This window comes from Poecilia formosa, unplaced genomic scaffold (genome assembly GCF_000485575.1).
Source record: "Poecilia formosa unplaced genomic scaffold, Poecilia_formosa-5.1.2 Scaffold114, whole genome shotgun sequence".
In the NCBI taxonomy this organism is placed as follows: domain Eukaryota; kingdom Metazoa; phylum Chordata; class Actinopteri; order Cyprinodontiformes; family Poeciliidae; genus Poecilia; species Poecilia formosa.
The window spans coordinates 1,558,202-1,574,010 of NW_006800053.1; the positions used below are offsets into that span (position 1 = coordinate 1,558,202).

At 39.7% G+C, this 15,809-nt stretch overlaps 2 protein-coding genes across 4 annotated transcripts; both read left to right on the forward strand.

Annotated features, from left to right (window-relative positions):
- Positions 1–425: 425 nt before the first annotated feature.
- On the forward strand, positions 426–9,272 carry foxred2 (FAD-dependent oxidoreductase domain containing 2). 2 transcript variants are annotated; one of them, XM_007560323.2, is made up of 10 exons: positions 426–611; positions 2,529–2,746; positions 2,866–3,171; positions 3,322–3,573; positions 3,781–4,095; positions 4,192–4,358; positions 4,583–4,748; positions 5,767–5,993; positions 6,072–6,242; positions 7,580–9,272. In XM_007560323.2, the coding sequence occupies exons 2-10, from the start codon at positions 2,532–2,534 to the stop codon at positions 7,651–7,653; spliced, it is 1,893 nt and encodes a 630-aa protein (XP_007560385.1). In that variant the 5' UTR covers positions 426–611; positions 2,529–2,531; the 3' UTR covers positions 7,654–9,272. The 2 variants fall into 2 exon arrangements, with proteins under 2 accessions (XP_007560385.1, XP_016530951.1); XM_016675465.1 differs by lacking the exon at positions 7,580–9,272 and adding an exon at positions 7,377–7,573.
- A 255-nt stretch (positions 9,273–9,527) lies between these two features.
- On the forward strand, positions 9,528–15,750 carry ankrd54 (ankyrin repeat domain 54). 2 transcript variants are annotated; one of them, XR_001663101.1, is made up of 8 exons: positions 9,528–10,229; positions 11,117–11,164; positions 11,256–11,354; positions 12,271–12,337; positions 12,558–12,605; positions 13,777–13,901; positions 14,001–14,108; positions 14,198–14,290. XR_001663101.1 is itself a non-coding variant. In XM_007560324.2 (8 exons), the coding sequence occupies exons 1-8, from the start codon at positions 9,833–9,835 to the stop codon at positions 14,270–14,272; spliced, it is 972 nt and encodes a 323-aa protein (XP_007560386.1). In that variant the 5' UTR covers positions 9,536–9,832; the 3' UTR covers positions 14,273–15,750. The 2 variants fall into 2 exon arrangements, 1 of the variants encoding a protein (XP_007560386.1); XM_007560324.2 differs by having other exon boundaries at positions 9,536–10,229; positions 12,266–12,337; positions 14,198–15,750.
- The last annotated feature ends 59 nt before the right edge of the window (positions 15,751–15,809 follow it).

Here is a 15,809-nt window from a genome sequence, read left to right on the forward strand (position 1 = left end):
GTGTTGCTATTGTTTACAGGAGCTTCATAGCTAAACTTTTAACAAAACTCTTTTACTTTATGTTGCTCAGCACAAATATCCATAATGGGCAGTGGACACTCTTCTCACTCTTCTTCTCTCTGTTAGGCACTAATCACAGTTTAACTATCACTACAGATCTCCAGTGGTGATTTTATTACCCTTCACTTGTCAATTAACTTCACAAGACATGGCCTAACAGCAAAGGGAGTCCATCAAAATGTAAAAGATTTATTCAACATGTCATAGAGCGTACCTGGAGTGTTGAATAAAATCTGGAAGGACAGTATTTTTATATAACTCCAACTTGCTTGTTACATGTCACATACTTTGTATAAAGGGTCTCTTTAAGTGAATATGAAATATGACTCGCGCTCCACTGTTTTCTATGGTATTTCTCTGACCACGCCCCCTTCAGCAGGCAGCTCTCATTGGTTTTCTCCGGTTTTCATGGCCCCGCGTGGAAGACGGCTGCTGGTGGAAATTTACCGAGGACTGGACTCTCTGCGCGCTTGAAAAGGCCTTATGATAGCAAACATGCTGCCGTTTCAACATATCTGATGTGGCGAGAGAGGCGCCGACTCATGTAGAAGGTGACGCTCTTTTCGTTAATCCTCCATCTTTGATTGATATGTCGCGCTAACAGCGGCGTTGCAGCAGCCTCCACATCCCCAGTTGAGGGACATAGCATCGGCTACGGGAGTGTTTCCCAACCCTGGTCCTCAAGGCACACTGCCCTGCTTGTTTTAGGCTTTCCCCTGCTTCAGCACACATTCATTAAACTGTTGGCTGATTAACAGGGTTTTGTTGAATTGAAAACATCTGAATGCGGTGTGTTGGAGCAGGGAACCATCTGAAAGATGCAGGTCAGTGTGCCTTGAGGACCAGGGTTGGGGGAAACAAGGAGTTCATGGGGAGCTGGGGGATCTTGTCCACAGAAAGCTGCCGTTTATTGAGCACTAAAAATATCACAGAAAACAAAACAAAACCAGCCCCACTTGTATGAAAGGGGTTTTCTATTGTCTGACTGTTTAGCCAGTGTCTAAAAAATACCCCACAAAATATGTCTAACATTTTAAAACATGTTAAGTATCAGCCTATACAGTCATATTGAATAAATCAGAATATTATTGAAAAGTTAAAAAAGTTCAATTTAGTTTAATTACATAGTTCCCTAATCGCATACTTTATAGATGAATTATCCACATCACTCATGTTTTCAAGTTTCATTATTTTTTGTGCATTCAGCTAGTAAAGATGATGAAATCTCTATTTCAAATCTGTGCACAACAAATGTCAGCAAACAAACAAAGAAAAATAAAGACAGGAATAGTATTATTCCTGTTTATTATTGATTATTTAATCAAATGTATGAAAACATGTGATTTAAGATTGGAATATTACATCATACTAATAAAACACGTTTTAAAAAATGTGAGCTTAATAAAAAAGCAGAGGCTCCCAAACTGTGGGGCGCGCCCACTAGGGGGGGCGCAGTGTCATTGCAGGGGGGACGTGCGAAGCCGTCTGGATGAAAAAACAAAACAAAACATGAACACTGTATGCGCTGGGTGTTTACCTTAGAATGGCCAACTCTCTGTTATCCCTCTGTCAATTTGATACAGTAGAGGCTTCCACACTTCCCATATTTGTGTCCTCTGTCACTTTTATCAGCAGTTAAAACTGTTTAATCCGTTGTTAACATGTTGTAACCTGTTTTTCCGAGCCGCCTGTAAACGCAACATGAGCGCAGAAGAAAAAGTTTGGGAACCACTGGTTTAAAGGTTGATATTTTTAAAAGGTGCTATTAATCCGACCGGATTTAGCATTTCTGTTCATTTTCTGGTTAGCATTTTTGCTAATTTTGAAAACATTTAGCTTCTCCTGAATTAATGTTTATGGACACATTTTTCTTTTATTTACCTGGCTGTTTTTGTTAACTCTCAATTGAATCAAGTCAAACGTGTGTTTTGAAGTTTTATCGACTGATTTCTTCAAGTAGCTACATGTTTATATTCATGCTCTTATTTTGAAGTGAAGAGCATTTACTCAGCATTTCCGTTTCCTCTTATGTTTGCTCTCTTTTCTTTTCTCATTGTCTTAAAACAAGAAGCATACAGGAACAAAATAAACACCTGACAGTAGTGAAAAATATATAAAATATAAAAGGGCAGAGTAGAATATGTAAATTATAATATCAAAGTTAAAATTGACGCTGAAGGGTTGTAGTCTTTCAAGGCCAGATATAATTTGAATTGAAGTTAGCGCCTTAGCATTAGCTTCCGCTTAATACGGTGTTGGTGTATTACTTTAGTGATAGCAGAACTAATGTTTATGATTAGTGCTTTAAGGTTAGCAGCATAGCTAACTTTTTAGTTAGGGTTAGGGTTCACAAATTAGTTTTTTGTATTTACTGCAGTTAAATGGAATTGCATTCAAGCCTTATCCTTTATCATAACCCACCCGCATCACACGTTTTCTCAATGCCACTGTTCTTTCTGTCCTATCAGGTTATGGAGGCAAACCTTCTGCGTTTCATCCTTTTTACCCTGGTTGGCCTTGTCCTAACCTCCTTCAACGATCATCTCCACAATGCCTCCAGCCACTACCAGTACTGTGTGCTCGGAGCCGGACCTGCTGGCCTGCAGATGGGGTTCTTCCTCTCCAAGGCAAAACGGGACTACATCATCCTGGAGAGGAACTCCGGTCCGGGCAGCTTCTTCAACAAGTGGGAAACCTTACGAGAACTCTTACTTTGAACCAATCCATGAGAACATGTCATATTCTAAAGCAAATCATTGTTTTTTAAAAAATTCTCTTTCTCTCTCTTGTTTTCTGTGTTTAAAGATATCCCAGGCACAGGAAGCTGATTAGCATTAACAAAATTCACACAGGAAGACACAACGCAGAGTTCAACCTGCGGCACGACTGGAACTCTCTGCTGAGCGACAAGCCGGACCTGCTGTTCAAAAGGGTGAGCGGGGAGTTCTACCCGCCGGCCGACGCCTTCCCTCTCTACCTGTCGGCGTTTGAGAGGGAGTTGGGGTTGAAGGTGAAATATGGTGTGGACGTCGGACGGATCAGGTTGGTGCGGTCAGCCACAGGAAGGAGCTACGTCCTCACCGATCAACATGCAGCGGATTACTCCTGCAGGTAACTTATAAGAAAAAGAGAAATTGAACTTTCTCGCATGTTGTCTCGCTAAAGCCAAGATGTAGGGAATGTATTTTCTAAAAAATGTTGATACTGGAACTCAGTTTTCTTCTCACATGAAAATCTTAAAGCCGTTCATTTCTGCTGCAGCATCCTCCTGGTGGCCACGGGCCTGTGGGTTCCTCAGGAGGTAGAGTTTGCCGGGTCGCACCTGGCCGAGGGCTATGAGTCCATCTCCACCAACCCTGACGACTACAAGGACCAGGCCGTGCTGATCCTGGGGAAAGGAAACTCCGCCTTCGAAACTGCCCAGAGCATCTTGGGGAGAGCGAGCCGGGTGCACATGCTCAGCTCCAGCACCGTCCGGCTGGCCTGGCAGACACATTACGTTGGAGATCTCAGGTAAAGAAAGGTGTAAACACAGGAAAGGAGGGCTGCACCGATAGATCTGCTCAGATTTACGGCGGGGGCGATGTGGCGCTAAAGTTTTATTGCAATACTTTGTGGTATTGTGGTGGCATCGATAAAAGTGACGACAAGCACTATTTACTATTGTGGTTGTTACATGACTGGGAAAAAACATACTTTTGCTTTGTTTAATCTTTCCAGGGCTGTAAATAACGAGGTATTAGACACATACCAGTTGAAATCCCTTGACGGTCTGGCAGAGGCTCGCTTGGAGGACGTGGTCATCACCAAACAGGAGGAAAGGGGCAGGAAGCGGTCAGCATTAAAGAATCCAGAGTCGAGGGACAAGCTCTATCTAAACTTAAGGCAGTTCAAGCAGAACGGTGATGAGGGGAAAGGATCCGACGAACCTTGGGTCGAGCTTCCGGACTACATTGACAACTTTTCCCTGCGCAAACCCTACGACCGGGTGATCCGCTGCCTCGGCTTCAGGTTCAACTTCAGCATTTTCGACAGGTATGGATCCGGAGAACCGAGCTTCTTGGAGTACCCGTCGATTTATTCCTAAACACCATCTTTTTTTCTTCTTTTTCTTCTCGTCAATCCCCTCAGCTCTGCACGGCTGCCGCCCAGCGAAAATGCGAAAGGGAGACTGCCGGGCGTGACGGCGTGGTACGAGGGGAAGAACACCCCCGGTTTGTTCCTGTTGGGAACTGCCTCTCACTCCAGAGACTACCGATCCTCCGCTGGGGGCTTCGTCCATGGATTCCGTTACACAGGTCAGAAAAAAGTTCAGAAACATTTTATCACAACCATTTGTGGTACTGTTGTTATAAGAAATTTCTTGGAATAAATGATAAACGATACAATAAAAGCCCAGTTCGGAACTTTTATTCCATTTTGTCGATGCGAGCGGTTGTGATTGGTAGCGCCCAGCTGCAACACTTCTGTCCCTTCACAACATTTAAATGTTCAAAGAAGGCTCTTGACCTCTCTGTCTCAGCCCGAGCCGTTCACCGTGTGCTGGAATACCGTCACCATGGCAACAAGTGGCCGTCGACCAGACTTATGACGACGCAGCTGATGTCCTGGATCCTGAAGCGGGTCGGGGAGGCCTCCGGACCGTACCAGATGTTCGAGACACTCGGGGATGTTATTCTTCTCCGAGGGTGAGGAGATGATTCCCTGATCGTTGTTTACTCGGCGGCCATTTTGCAGGTTAACCATGGAGCGGTTAACCTGCAAACATGGAAGAAGATGTCAGAATTGGCCAGAATAGACCAGTGAATTGTACAGTTTATGAGTTTATAGATACTTTTGCTTGTGTCTTGCTATTTGTGCTACTGGGGTTTGAAACGATTAATCTGATTAATCCTGATTAGTCGACTACAGAAATAATCGCTAACTAATTTAGTAACCGATCTATCGCTAACTGGAGTATACAGAGTCTAAAAAAGGCCATTTGCTGAAAGCAGAACCAAACTCAGGAAAGTAATTAAGCCAAAACTGTACAATGAATTTATATATTTTGCATTTAAGATTAAAAAAAAACATAATTGTCTGTAAATATGTTTCACCCAGAATTCCTCAAGTGGCAGTTTTAGTTCCACCAGGTTTGAAAATCTGTAAAAAATAAAAATAAATAAAGTAAAATAAAATTCTCCTACTAAGGATCTTTTGCTACCTAATTATTAATCAGTTAATCCAAAAATTAATCAGCTCCAAACTTTCTGCTTGTCACATGTTCACTTATGGAAAACTGCTATTGCATTTTAGGCAGCAAAATGTTTATTTGCTTATTTAAAAAAGGAATTGAGTTATTTATTTACACATTTTAATGTATTTCTAACATTAAAAAAGGTTCAATGAAAAATCAGCCAAATGTGGCAATTTTTTATCTGATTAATCGATTAATCTTCAGAAAAATTTACAGAATAATGTCACCTTCCTAACATAATGGCCTAAATGTTTTTTTTTTCTTTTGCCTAAATCATCTTTTAGTTAAAAAAAATGACTCGGGCCACTGTTATAAAGGTGACGATAATTAATAGCTAAAATAATCATTAGTTACAGTAATGCTTCCTAAATGTTCATACTCTTTATTTGTCAGACTAAAACGTATCGCGTGTCTTTTCCGTGGCTCCTTTCTGCACTGTTTGCATGTTGCCTTGTTTCCTCGCCTTTTAGCTCCCACTGTGAGTACGTGGAAGAGTTTCTGCTCCAGGCCTTGCCCCGGTTCTCCTCTCTCTCTGGCCATGACGTGTCCAGTCAGGGACTGATAGTTCTGGTCATGCAGTACGGGAAGAGGAAGATAGACAACCTGGGGCTCGGCAGGTCAGAAACCGACTGGACCCAGGCTTGGAAATCCAACTTCCTCCACCCAGTTTTATACTACTACGACTCGCTCCCTACGGGTATGGATCCTGCCGTCGTGATGAGGCATTGCAGTTTTAATTTGGGTTTATTTTTACTTATTTTTGTCTCTATTACAGCGCAGGACATGAAGACGCGTCCCCACGGCTGGCCTTTGCCGAGGCCGAAGGCGATTCATCACATGGTTGAGGACTTCCTCACAGAGTGGGACACTCCGCTGTCTCACATCCAGCCACTGCGGCGCTTCCTGGAGCACTGCGTCCACTCTGACCTGAGGGCCTTCAGCACAGGTAGGTCTGTTCTTTACACAGAGCGTATGATTTACTCCTAACTTTTCCTGGTGTGATCAAAATCAACATTCCTACTATTTATCCATCCATCCATTTTCTTTACACCCTTGTCCCTTAGTGGGTCGGGAGGGTTTCCCACTATTTAGTTGAATGAAAATATTAGGGCACACCGATTGTAGTTTTCCGGCCGATCGCCGATCTTTAAAAAGTCTACACAGATTTTTTTTTGGTGTAAAAAGTTGCTGGATGTAGCGACAAAGTTGCTAAGTTAGCAGCAGTGAGGTGACTATTGTGTATCGCACATGTGCAGACATGTCAGAAGATAAGATCGCTAGACGAGTCAGGTTCCACGTCTAAGCTTTGGCTGATCACCAAGCACCAAAAATTAAGGAAATCTTTTACAAACGGCTGAGCGATATTTAAACTATTTTGGTTTTCGTCCTCCTCGGGCTAAAATGATTAATCAATTATTGAATTAATCGTCAACTAATTTAATAACCGATTAATTCAGTGCACTCAAAAAAAGGCCATTTACTGAAAGAACAAGACACTCAGGAGTAATTAAGCCAGATATTTGCAAAAATAAAAAAATTATAGAAATTTTACATTTAAGATAAAAAAAAACATGTCAGTAAAAATGTTTTACCCAGAACTCCTCTCCCCTATAAAATATTAAGATCACAACTTGTGGTAGAATCACTCGAGTGGAAACCAAGATCTTTTCTATTAACTTAGAACAAAAATGTCCTCAAAATTCTGAGTTCTTAAAAATTTCTAAGTAGGAATCTGGAAGACAAGAAAAGCAGTAACTATAAAAAATGCACATATTTCAAGGCTCAAATGATGAAAAAGCAGAGCATGTATTGTTTCTTTATGTGCTTGTGTGCATTCAGTTTAATACAATTTAATGTAAGAGAGGATTCACAAAAAAATCTGAACTTAAGACTATGACAGCGTAGCAGGGCTGATGGGGGCAGAAAGAGGAGTACATTTCTACCAAAGAACTCTGAAAATTTGAGATTAATTTCAGAACCTTTCTAGAGAACACCGAAATGTTCTAGAAGTTTTGCGATAGTTATAATAGAAGATTGTCTCAGTTTTGGATGTCAACCAGTTAAGATTTTTTCCTCTAAGGAGCCTCAGCTGATCGCGGCAGCAACCCTTCATCCTGAAGAAGTGTTTAATACCTGAACTCCGCCACATCTTCCTGGTCTTGTGTAAACATTCAGTTAAGATTTCTGAACCACACCTTTCAAAGGCAAACTCCTCAGCTCAGTTTCTCTTTAATCCTCTTCATAAGTTCCTCACCTTTGTTTGTGTCTCCTCCTGCGTTCCAGAAAACTGTTTCCGCTCAGCTCTCACGCACCGTAAGCCGCCGCTGTTTTGTCAGCAGGGATATTTGGCTCGGTAGGGCGTCGCGCGGCGCAGCGCGCCGAGCCGCAGCGCTCACCAGGTGCCAGCCGGGCAAGTCACCGCCGGAACGTCGACGGGAGCAAACCCCACTTTTCCAAGCCACCCGGCATCAGCTGGAGCGTCCGTGTCCTCTGGACGCTTGACCTCTGATTGTATTACCCACAAAATAATGTTTTGTACATCGGCGTATTATAGCCATTGTAGATGGAATATAAAAAATCAAGCAAAGGGTAAATTTCTGCCAAAAAAAACTCTGAAATTATGGGAGTAATCTCAGAAATTTTCTAGAAAAAATATTTGGAAATGTGTGTTTGAAGTTAAAAACTTGCGAGAAAGCTGTTTGAAATTTACAACTTCTTCTAGAAAATTTGAGATTAAACTAAAAATGTCCAAGTTTTTTGGAGGAAATTAACTTTTCCCTTTTCTTTTCCATATCTACAACTGCTGGAATATGCCATAGCACTTTTGCCATTTTCTCAAGAAGATCAAATATTTTATCCTTATGCTAGAGAATTTATCTTTACTGCCATCATGGGCAATTTTTTCAACTCAAAACTTTGTTTTTCTTAATTTTTAGGCAATGTTGGACTAAAACAAAAGTGGTTTTCCATTGAATCCTTGCTTTTGCAAGTTTTTTTTATGTTATAACCTGCTGGTTGCAAAGATATTGCTGGTCACTGGAAGATGTTACTTGTTACTTGAAAGATTAATTATAATGTTAAAATATTAGTTTTTATACAATTGAGTTTCACAAATGTTGTTTTATTCATATTTTACCTGAGTTTAACAAACATAATACGGTATATAATGCCTTTTTCAGTATTGACAACCAGTCAGTGAGAGGCAGAATCACCTTACAAAAGCCAGTTACCATGTTTTTTTTTTTAGTTTTATAATATTAAGAGCTGTACATACACATGTACATGCATGTGTTTCTTTTCTATTATGGCGGTTGGCAAGCAACTTTCAGGTGCGTACCGCCACCTGCTGTACATGAGTGTGTAGCAACTTTACATTGATTAAATTCTATTTTTTCATTAAATTCTATTTTTCAGATAAATTATGCAAATAAATAATAATAGTAATTAATCTCCAAATATCCACTATGTTCCTTCAGTTCCCAGTATTCATTTAAGACTCCATTCCTGTCCTTCTTACTGTTTTTCTCAAGCTCTCCCTTTCAGGCTCACATGTTTTACAATTCATCATGTTCTACATTTCCTTTCTCCCACAACCTTCATATTAATCATGAAGTTTTCTCCCAATTAGACATAAAATGTCATTTAAAAATATATGACCTACTCTTAATCTCATCATTATTTATTTCCTTCTACTTTTGACTAACATTGAGTTTTGTATTTTATATAAACTCCCTTCTTTCTTATCTTCAATATACCTTTTTGTTGCCATAATTGTATTTCTTTACTCTTAATTTAACTCCCCTTTCCCCAAAAGGAATTGCAATTGCTATTGCCCGCTCTAAAACCTTTTTAACTAAATTTGTTTGCCTTTTTATTGCCCTTTTCACCTTCATCATGTGACGGTACCCGACAGAACCAACTATCAGTGCCACCTTTGTGTAACCTAAATAAACTGTGCTAAATTTCTAATACAAAATCTTTCCTATTATTTCCTTTTCCCTGAATAGTAAGACTGATTTTTTTCTTGCACGTTTCAACTAAAACATCACCCACAATATGGCGGCGACGTTGACGTACAGACTTTTATCTCGCTACCATATTTTCAGCTCCTATTGGACGCTGATTGGTCCCCCACTGGTACCTTCTGATTGGCTGCTTTTGTGGGTTGACGCTAGTGGAGAGTAGCGTATAAATATCATGAACTCTGATTGGTTGTTAGATCTTTGAAGCTAATCATTGTCCAATAGCTGTCTCTGTAACTACTTTGACACAACGACATATAAATTGTAAAATAGCTGACATCTTGGTTGAAAGGTTTTGTTTTAATAGTTGAACTTAAGATATGACGGGACTTCTCTGGTAAGAGAGATCATGACTATTCATGCAATGTCTCCCAGACTTATTAGTGACGGTACGTTAATGGCTGCCTCCAAATTCTATTGAGAGCCGTGTTTCCTCCCGAGCGCTGGCTGGTAGAACTTGTAAGGATACACTATTATAAACTGAGCTACCTATGTAACGGGGAAAAAAAAAAACATGGACGGATGGAGCTCTGTCGTTGTTTCGGAAAATGACCGAGCCATCTCCGACGGGGAATGCATGCTTGGATACGGAGCCGGAGGTGAGACCCGGGAAGCGGCGGGCGCGGAGCCGCGGAGCTCCGCAGAAAGGATGGAGGACTTGGGCGCAGAAGCGGCAGCAGCATCTGTGGGGTTCGGTATCAGTGGGATAGGGGAAGGCAAAATGGTGTTGGGTCGAGTCGGATCTAGAGACGACAAAGAGCTCAGGTACCTGCACCTTTTGTGGGAGCCGGGGCGAGGTGAGTTCGACACGGTCGCCGAATCGAGCAGGCTGGGGAAGATAGCGGGGAGCAGGGCCAGGAGACACCAGCGAGCCGTGCGGAACCTGGATCCCATTGGGAAAGACATTTACGGTAAGAGGGACCGTCCAGTCCGAAACGGACCTGAATTCAAAATTCTTAGCATCCACATAGCAAAAACCTATAAATCATGCAATAAATGCCAGACGACACTGAACAAATCTAATCATGTCTTCAGCTGTCACTTTGCAATATTCGTGTAAAGGGACAAAATAAATAAATAAATACAAAATTTTGTTCATCAAAAATATATTTAAAAAGAAGTAACAGAATAATAAATAATACTGGCAATAAGAAGGCACAATGTATAATTTAAGTATCAAAGTTGGTACTTAACTTTGGTACTTAAGTAAAAGTTAACCTTTACTTAAACTTAGAGGTTTAAGTACAAATGTTTTGTGTCGCTCCATTTAGAACAAAGGTTTTCTTAATCTTAAATTGTAACAGAATCTGGGCTTAGTGTTGAACTACTTAGTTTAAGTTTAACCAGTGTATATGTAAGATTTATGGATAAATACATTCAGAAACATTGAAATAGCCCTTTAATGCTGTGAATCAGACACTAACTTCAGCTCCCTGCAAGTCAGTAAAAGAAAACTTTGCCACAGTGTAAAATGACAGAAAACGTCTTATTCATTTTTATCATTGGCCCCTTTATACGTTGCCGCCTGGGGTAGAGAGCCACATTGACCATATCAAAAATGTACACTAGATATTGGTGTTAAAGCTGAGAAATATTACATTGGAGATTAAAGTAATTAGCATGTTATCGGTACAGAATACATTTTTAAAAAGTAAAATGTTGCTTGGAAATAATAATAATAAAAAAATTCAATGTGGTTATTATTGCATTAATTTACATGTATATCTACATAAATAACACTACATTTTGTAACTTAGGCTGTTGGTGAAATCATAATTCTGTCCATGTTTTTCCACAGCTGCTAAAAGACTGAGGGAAGCTGCCAACAGCAATGACATAGACACAGGTATGAGTGACCAGGTGACACAGTTCAAAGGTTCGGAATAAAAAAAAGATTATGTTTTTTTTTTTTTTCCTGTGTTTTATTTTTTTTTAAGTGCGAAAGCTCCTGCAGGATGACATCGACCCATGTGCTGCAGACGACAAGGGCCGGACGGCGCTTCACTTCTCATCCTGCAATGGCAACGACAGCATCGGTTCGTTACTGGCATCTGGTAACTATGACGACGTGTTAGGGCCGTTGTAGATAGAAAAAAAAGTTAAGAATTTACTAGGACAAAAACACATAAAGTTTTGATATTAATCTCAGGAATTTACTAAAACATTAACTGGACATTTTTGAGTTTGAAAAGTTGGAGATTTGCTAGAAAAAACACTGACATTTTTTTAATTTAATTTATTTTAAGGTTTTATTGGCTTTAGTGGCCTTTATTTGATAGTTAATTGATAGGAAAGTTGGGTAAAGATGGGTAAAGACCTGCGGCAAAGGTCGCCAGGCCGGGAATCGAACCTGCGACGGCCACGTTGAGGACTATGGCCTCCATACATGGGCTGTGCTTAACCCCTGCACACCCAAAACTCTGACATATTGAGATTAATCTAAAAAAAATCTTCTAGGAAAAAACTTGGAGATACGTGATTTTGAAAAGTCAAAAAATTGCTAAAAAAAAAACCCTAACTTTTTTTTTACCCAATAAATCTTAGAAATTTTCGAGAGAAAAAAACACGGGCTTTTCTGAGTTTACAAAGCCAGAAACTTGCACGAAACAAAAAGAAATTTAGAGGTTAATCTCAAAAATTTAATATAAAAAACCTGGAAGTTTTTGAGTTTGCAAAGTCAAAAACTTGCTATGAAAAACAAAAAAAAGCTGAGATCAAACTTAGAAATTAACAAAAAAAAAAGTGTGAAATACCGAGTTTCAAAAGTCAAAAATTTGTGAGTTTTCAAGCTCAGAAATTTTCTTCTTTTCCTCAAATACTTCTGAGATTAATCTCAAGTTTTTTGGTGGAAATTTTCTCTCCTTTATTTCCTATTTACATTAATCCTAACACGCCGTCCACCTTGCGAACATGACGTTTAATGTCAGATATTCTCGTCTTGCTTTAGTGCAGCTGTTGTTGAGTTATGGTGCCGACCCCAACCAGAGAGACAGCCTGGGAAATACCCCTCTGCACCTGGGTAAGACCAACACCGCCCTCCTGACCTGTGAAAACTGGAGATATTGTGGCTGAAAATGCCTGACTGTGGTTTTTACCAAGCTGCTTTTCTTAAAGGTCAACCTGCACCTAAAAGCCCAAAGCAATGCTTCAGTTATGTTCTTGTAAACCTTATGTATTTCGTAACTTTTTTTTAAATTTTTATTTTCAACTTCTGCCCATTTCATGGTGTGTCCCTGCAGCGGCCTGTACCAACCACGTGCCTGTAATCACCACCCTGCTGAGATCAGGTGAGACGTTTTGTAGAAAACTTGCATGTTTGAGTTTTGACTTTATTATTATCACTGCTCACTGTTGTGCAACAATGCGTTTGGTTATGAATAACTATTTATAAACGCCACAGGTAATTATTAACAAAGTTAGTAACTTGGATGAGTATTACTAAAGAATGAATACCTGCCTGATGAGGCTTAGGTATTAAATACAATAGATGAAGGATTCGAGTTCAGCACCGATGATTTTCAAACAGCGAGTTGTACGTGCAAAATATAAGAGCTTATTTTCAAAAATGATTCAACCTTCCAGTTAAAGTGCATTAATAAATAAACTCAGTAGGCTAGTAGCATTCAACTGAACTGCTAGCTAAAATGAAAACTATTAAACCGCCAAAAACTAAAACAGTAAAAATGAACAAACAAGAGAAGGCGATAATCAATAATCATTTTCACAAACTTGGAAAACTATATTTAGAGGGCCAGTGTTGTGTAAAATAAACTTTTTTTAGCTTTACATCAAGTTATTCCCTCATCAAAACCATACCTGGAATGTGGCCTTGACTTTTTTCTTTTTTTCATGAATGTTTAAGAAATCCTTTAATGTCTTGATGGATCTAGCCCCGCCTTCCAGAACAAAGCTCCTCCTCCAGTTTCCATCTTCTGCCTCACAGAGCAGCCCTCCTCTGCTCAGCTCCTTCAGACTAGTCTGCAGGAATTAGCCAACACCTGGTAGAACAGCACATCTGCTGAGCTCATTATACCAGCTAGTTAAACGATGTTAGAAGGTTAATAGAGGAGCCATATTGTGATAATTTCCTGAAGGCGGAGTTTCAGAAGGAGCAGGAGATCCTTAAAGAGATAGAGACCCAATTTCAAGGTGTTAAGTTATCAAGTGAAATTTATTTTACTTTACTTTATTTCATAATATATTGCATTTTTGTAACAACTGCAGTTACCACAGTTACCACAATCAAAACACATATGTTAAGTTTTGCTAAAGCTTGTTCTAAACTTTTTAAGTGTTTTTCTTCAAACATGTAATTTCATCCAGCTAAAATGATATTTTAGGTAATATAAAGACTGTAAAATGTTTGTCAGAATTTAGGTGGATTTTCAAAATAAGTTGATAAACTTCTTTTTATGCCTGAAATTAGAAGGTTTTTCTTTCTTTTTCGTTTCTCTTCAGGAGCTCGCGTGGACGCCCTCGACCGCGCAGGCCGGACCCCGCTGCACCTGGCCCGCTCCAAGCTCAACATTCTGCAGGAAGGAGAATCGCGCAGCTTGGAGACACTCCGAGGGGAAGTCACCCAGGTACGAAATCAGTCCAGGGCCTCGGCTCGCTCGCGTCGCTCCCAATGCGTCGTCGATAGCGACCGATGCGGTTTCACCTGCCGTTTTCCCCCCCTGCAGATTATCCAGATGCTCAGAGAGTACCTGAACCTAATGGGCCAAAGTGAGGCGAAGGAAAGACTGGAGCACATTTCAACACAGCTGCAGCACACACGCACCAGAGAGCAGGTGAACGAGACGGTCGTCAGGTGTTTTTCATTTAACTCTGTTCACAATGAAACTTTTAAACAGCTTTACTTTTCTGTTTTCTCTCTCAGGTGGACGAAGTGACTGATTTACTGGCCAGTTTTACATCGCTTAGTCTACAGAAGCAGAACCTGGATGCTAGGTAGAAGGTTAACTGCACACAGAGCCGACATGCAGCTCCTTTTTAAATATGCAGAGCCTCAAATTATCTGTATTCGGCTATGAGGCCACAGATCCAAACGTCGCACTGGGATTGGCTGTCAGTATTTATTGAAGGGACTGCTGCGGACATCAGCTTTTTATTTTAACCAGGACAAAAACAAAAGCTTTAACAACAATGTATCTTATGAAGTTTTCTAAATGGGGTTTGTCAAGTTGCTCACTTGATATAAAACCACTGATATTATGGGTAAAATACTCTGACCTTTAAATTCTAGAAAAAAAAGTATTGATAAGTATCAGAGATAAACGCATCAGATTTTTTCAAAGCTCTGGCCTACCTTTATAATATCTATTACTATCCAGTACTATATTTATTACAAGGTCTGAATAAATTAAAAATATATCTGTCCGTATAAAATGTTTATTCTAAAGTTAAAAAAAAAAACTCTGAATACAGCCGAATTCTTCTGCATATGTGATAACTCACTTTTTTTTGAGCACACTTCAAAATGTATGTCAAAGTTTGCCATGAAAGATATTATTTTGTCCGGCAAGGAATCTGCATTCAGTATAAATATCAACTGTTTCCAACGTAGTGTTTGAATGAGGGAGAAAAAAAAAACAAACTTTAATTAAATGCCAGATGTCAAATTATTAAATTATTCATACATTTCCTGTAACTAGTACAGGAATCTCAAGAAGTCACTCATTACGCAGTTCTGTTAGAACCAGAACCAACATCGCATCGGGTCTATGTGTGCAAGAGACGGAGAGAGCAGTGGTGTCACTCAGCTCCGCAGTTAAACAGTTGTTTAAAAAAGACGACGTTTTAAGCCGTTTTCATGTCCTTCACCAGTAGTTAGTGCTGTTAGTATTACTAACAGGATCAATCTCAGTGTGTATTTCTTGTGGATGATACTTGCTGTAAGATTTTCTGAAGACAACTAACATTTCTAAATGTCCGCGCTAGGCTCTTCAAAAGAGTAACTCCCAATCTTCTTTCAATAACAGCTGCTACACTGAAGAGAGTCGATAGCTTGACCTTTTGGCGTGGTCGGCTAATTGATTGGAAAAAAGGTTGGATTTTAAGTTTGGTCGTAATGCCTAGCTGGACACGTCTTGTCAGTTCTGGTCACCAGGTTTTGGTGCATCTCTGATAAAATGTCGTTCAACTTTTAAACAACGGGAGGGAAAAACTCTAAAGTCTGGTGGAACTATGACTTTACTGTGTGGACTGATTTACATGTTCTCTTTTTGCCTTCTACTCATTAAATATACTGTGATTATTACATAATACAGTGGGTTGACAGTTTAACTGGTGTATCTTATTTTTGTGTCAAAGTGTCTTTGTTTTATTGCCTTATTTCTTTTTTTTTAAACTGAGCATAATGATTCTGTGAACTGTGTTGTAAAGAATATTTGAAATTCATTATGTACCAATAAATCAGTACGTTGACTTTGATTGTTTCTATCTTTGACAGCTTTATTCAAACTAATATTCATATGAGAATATTTTGTTAC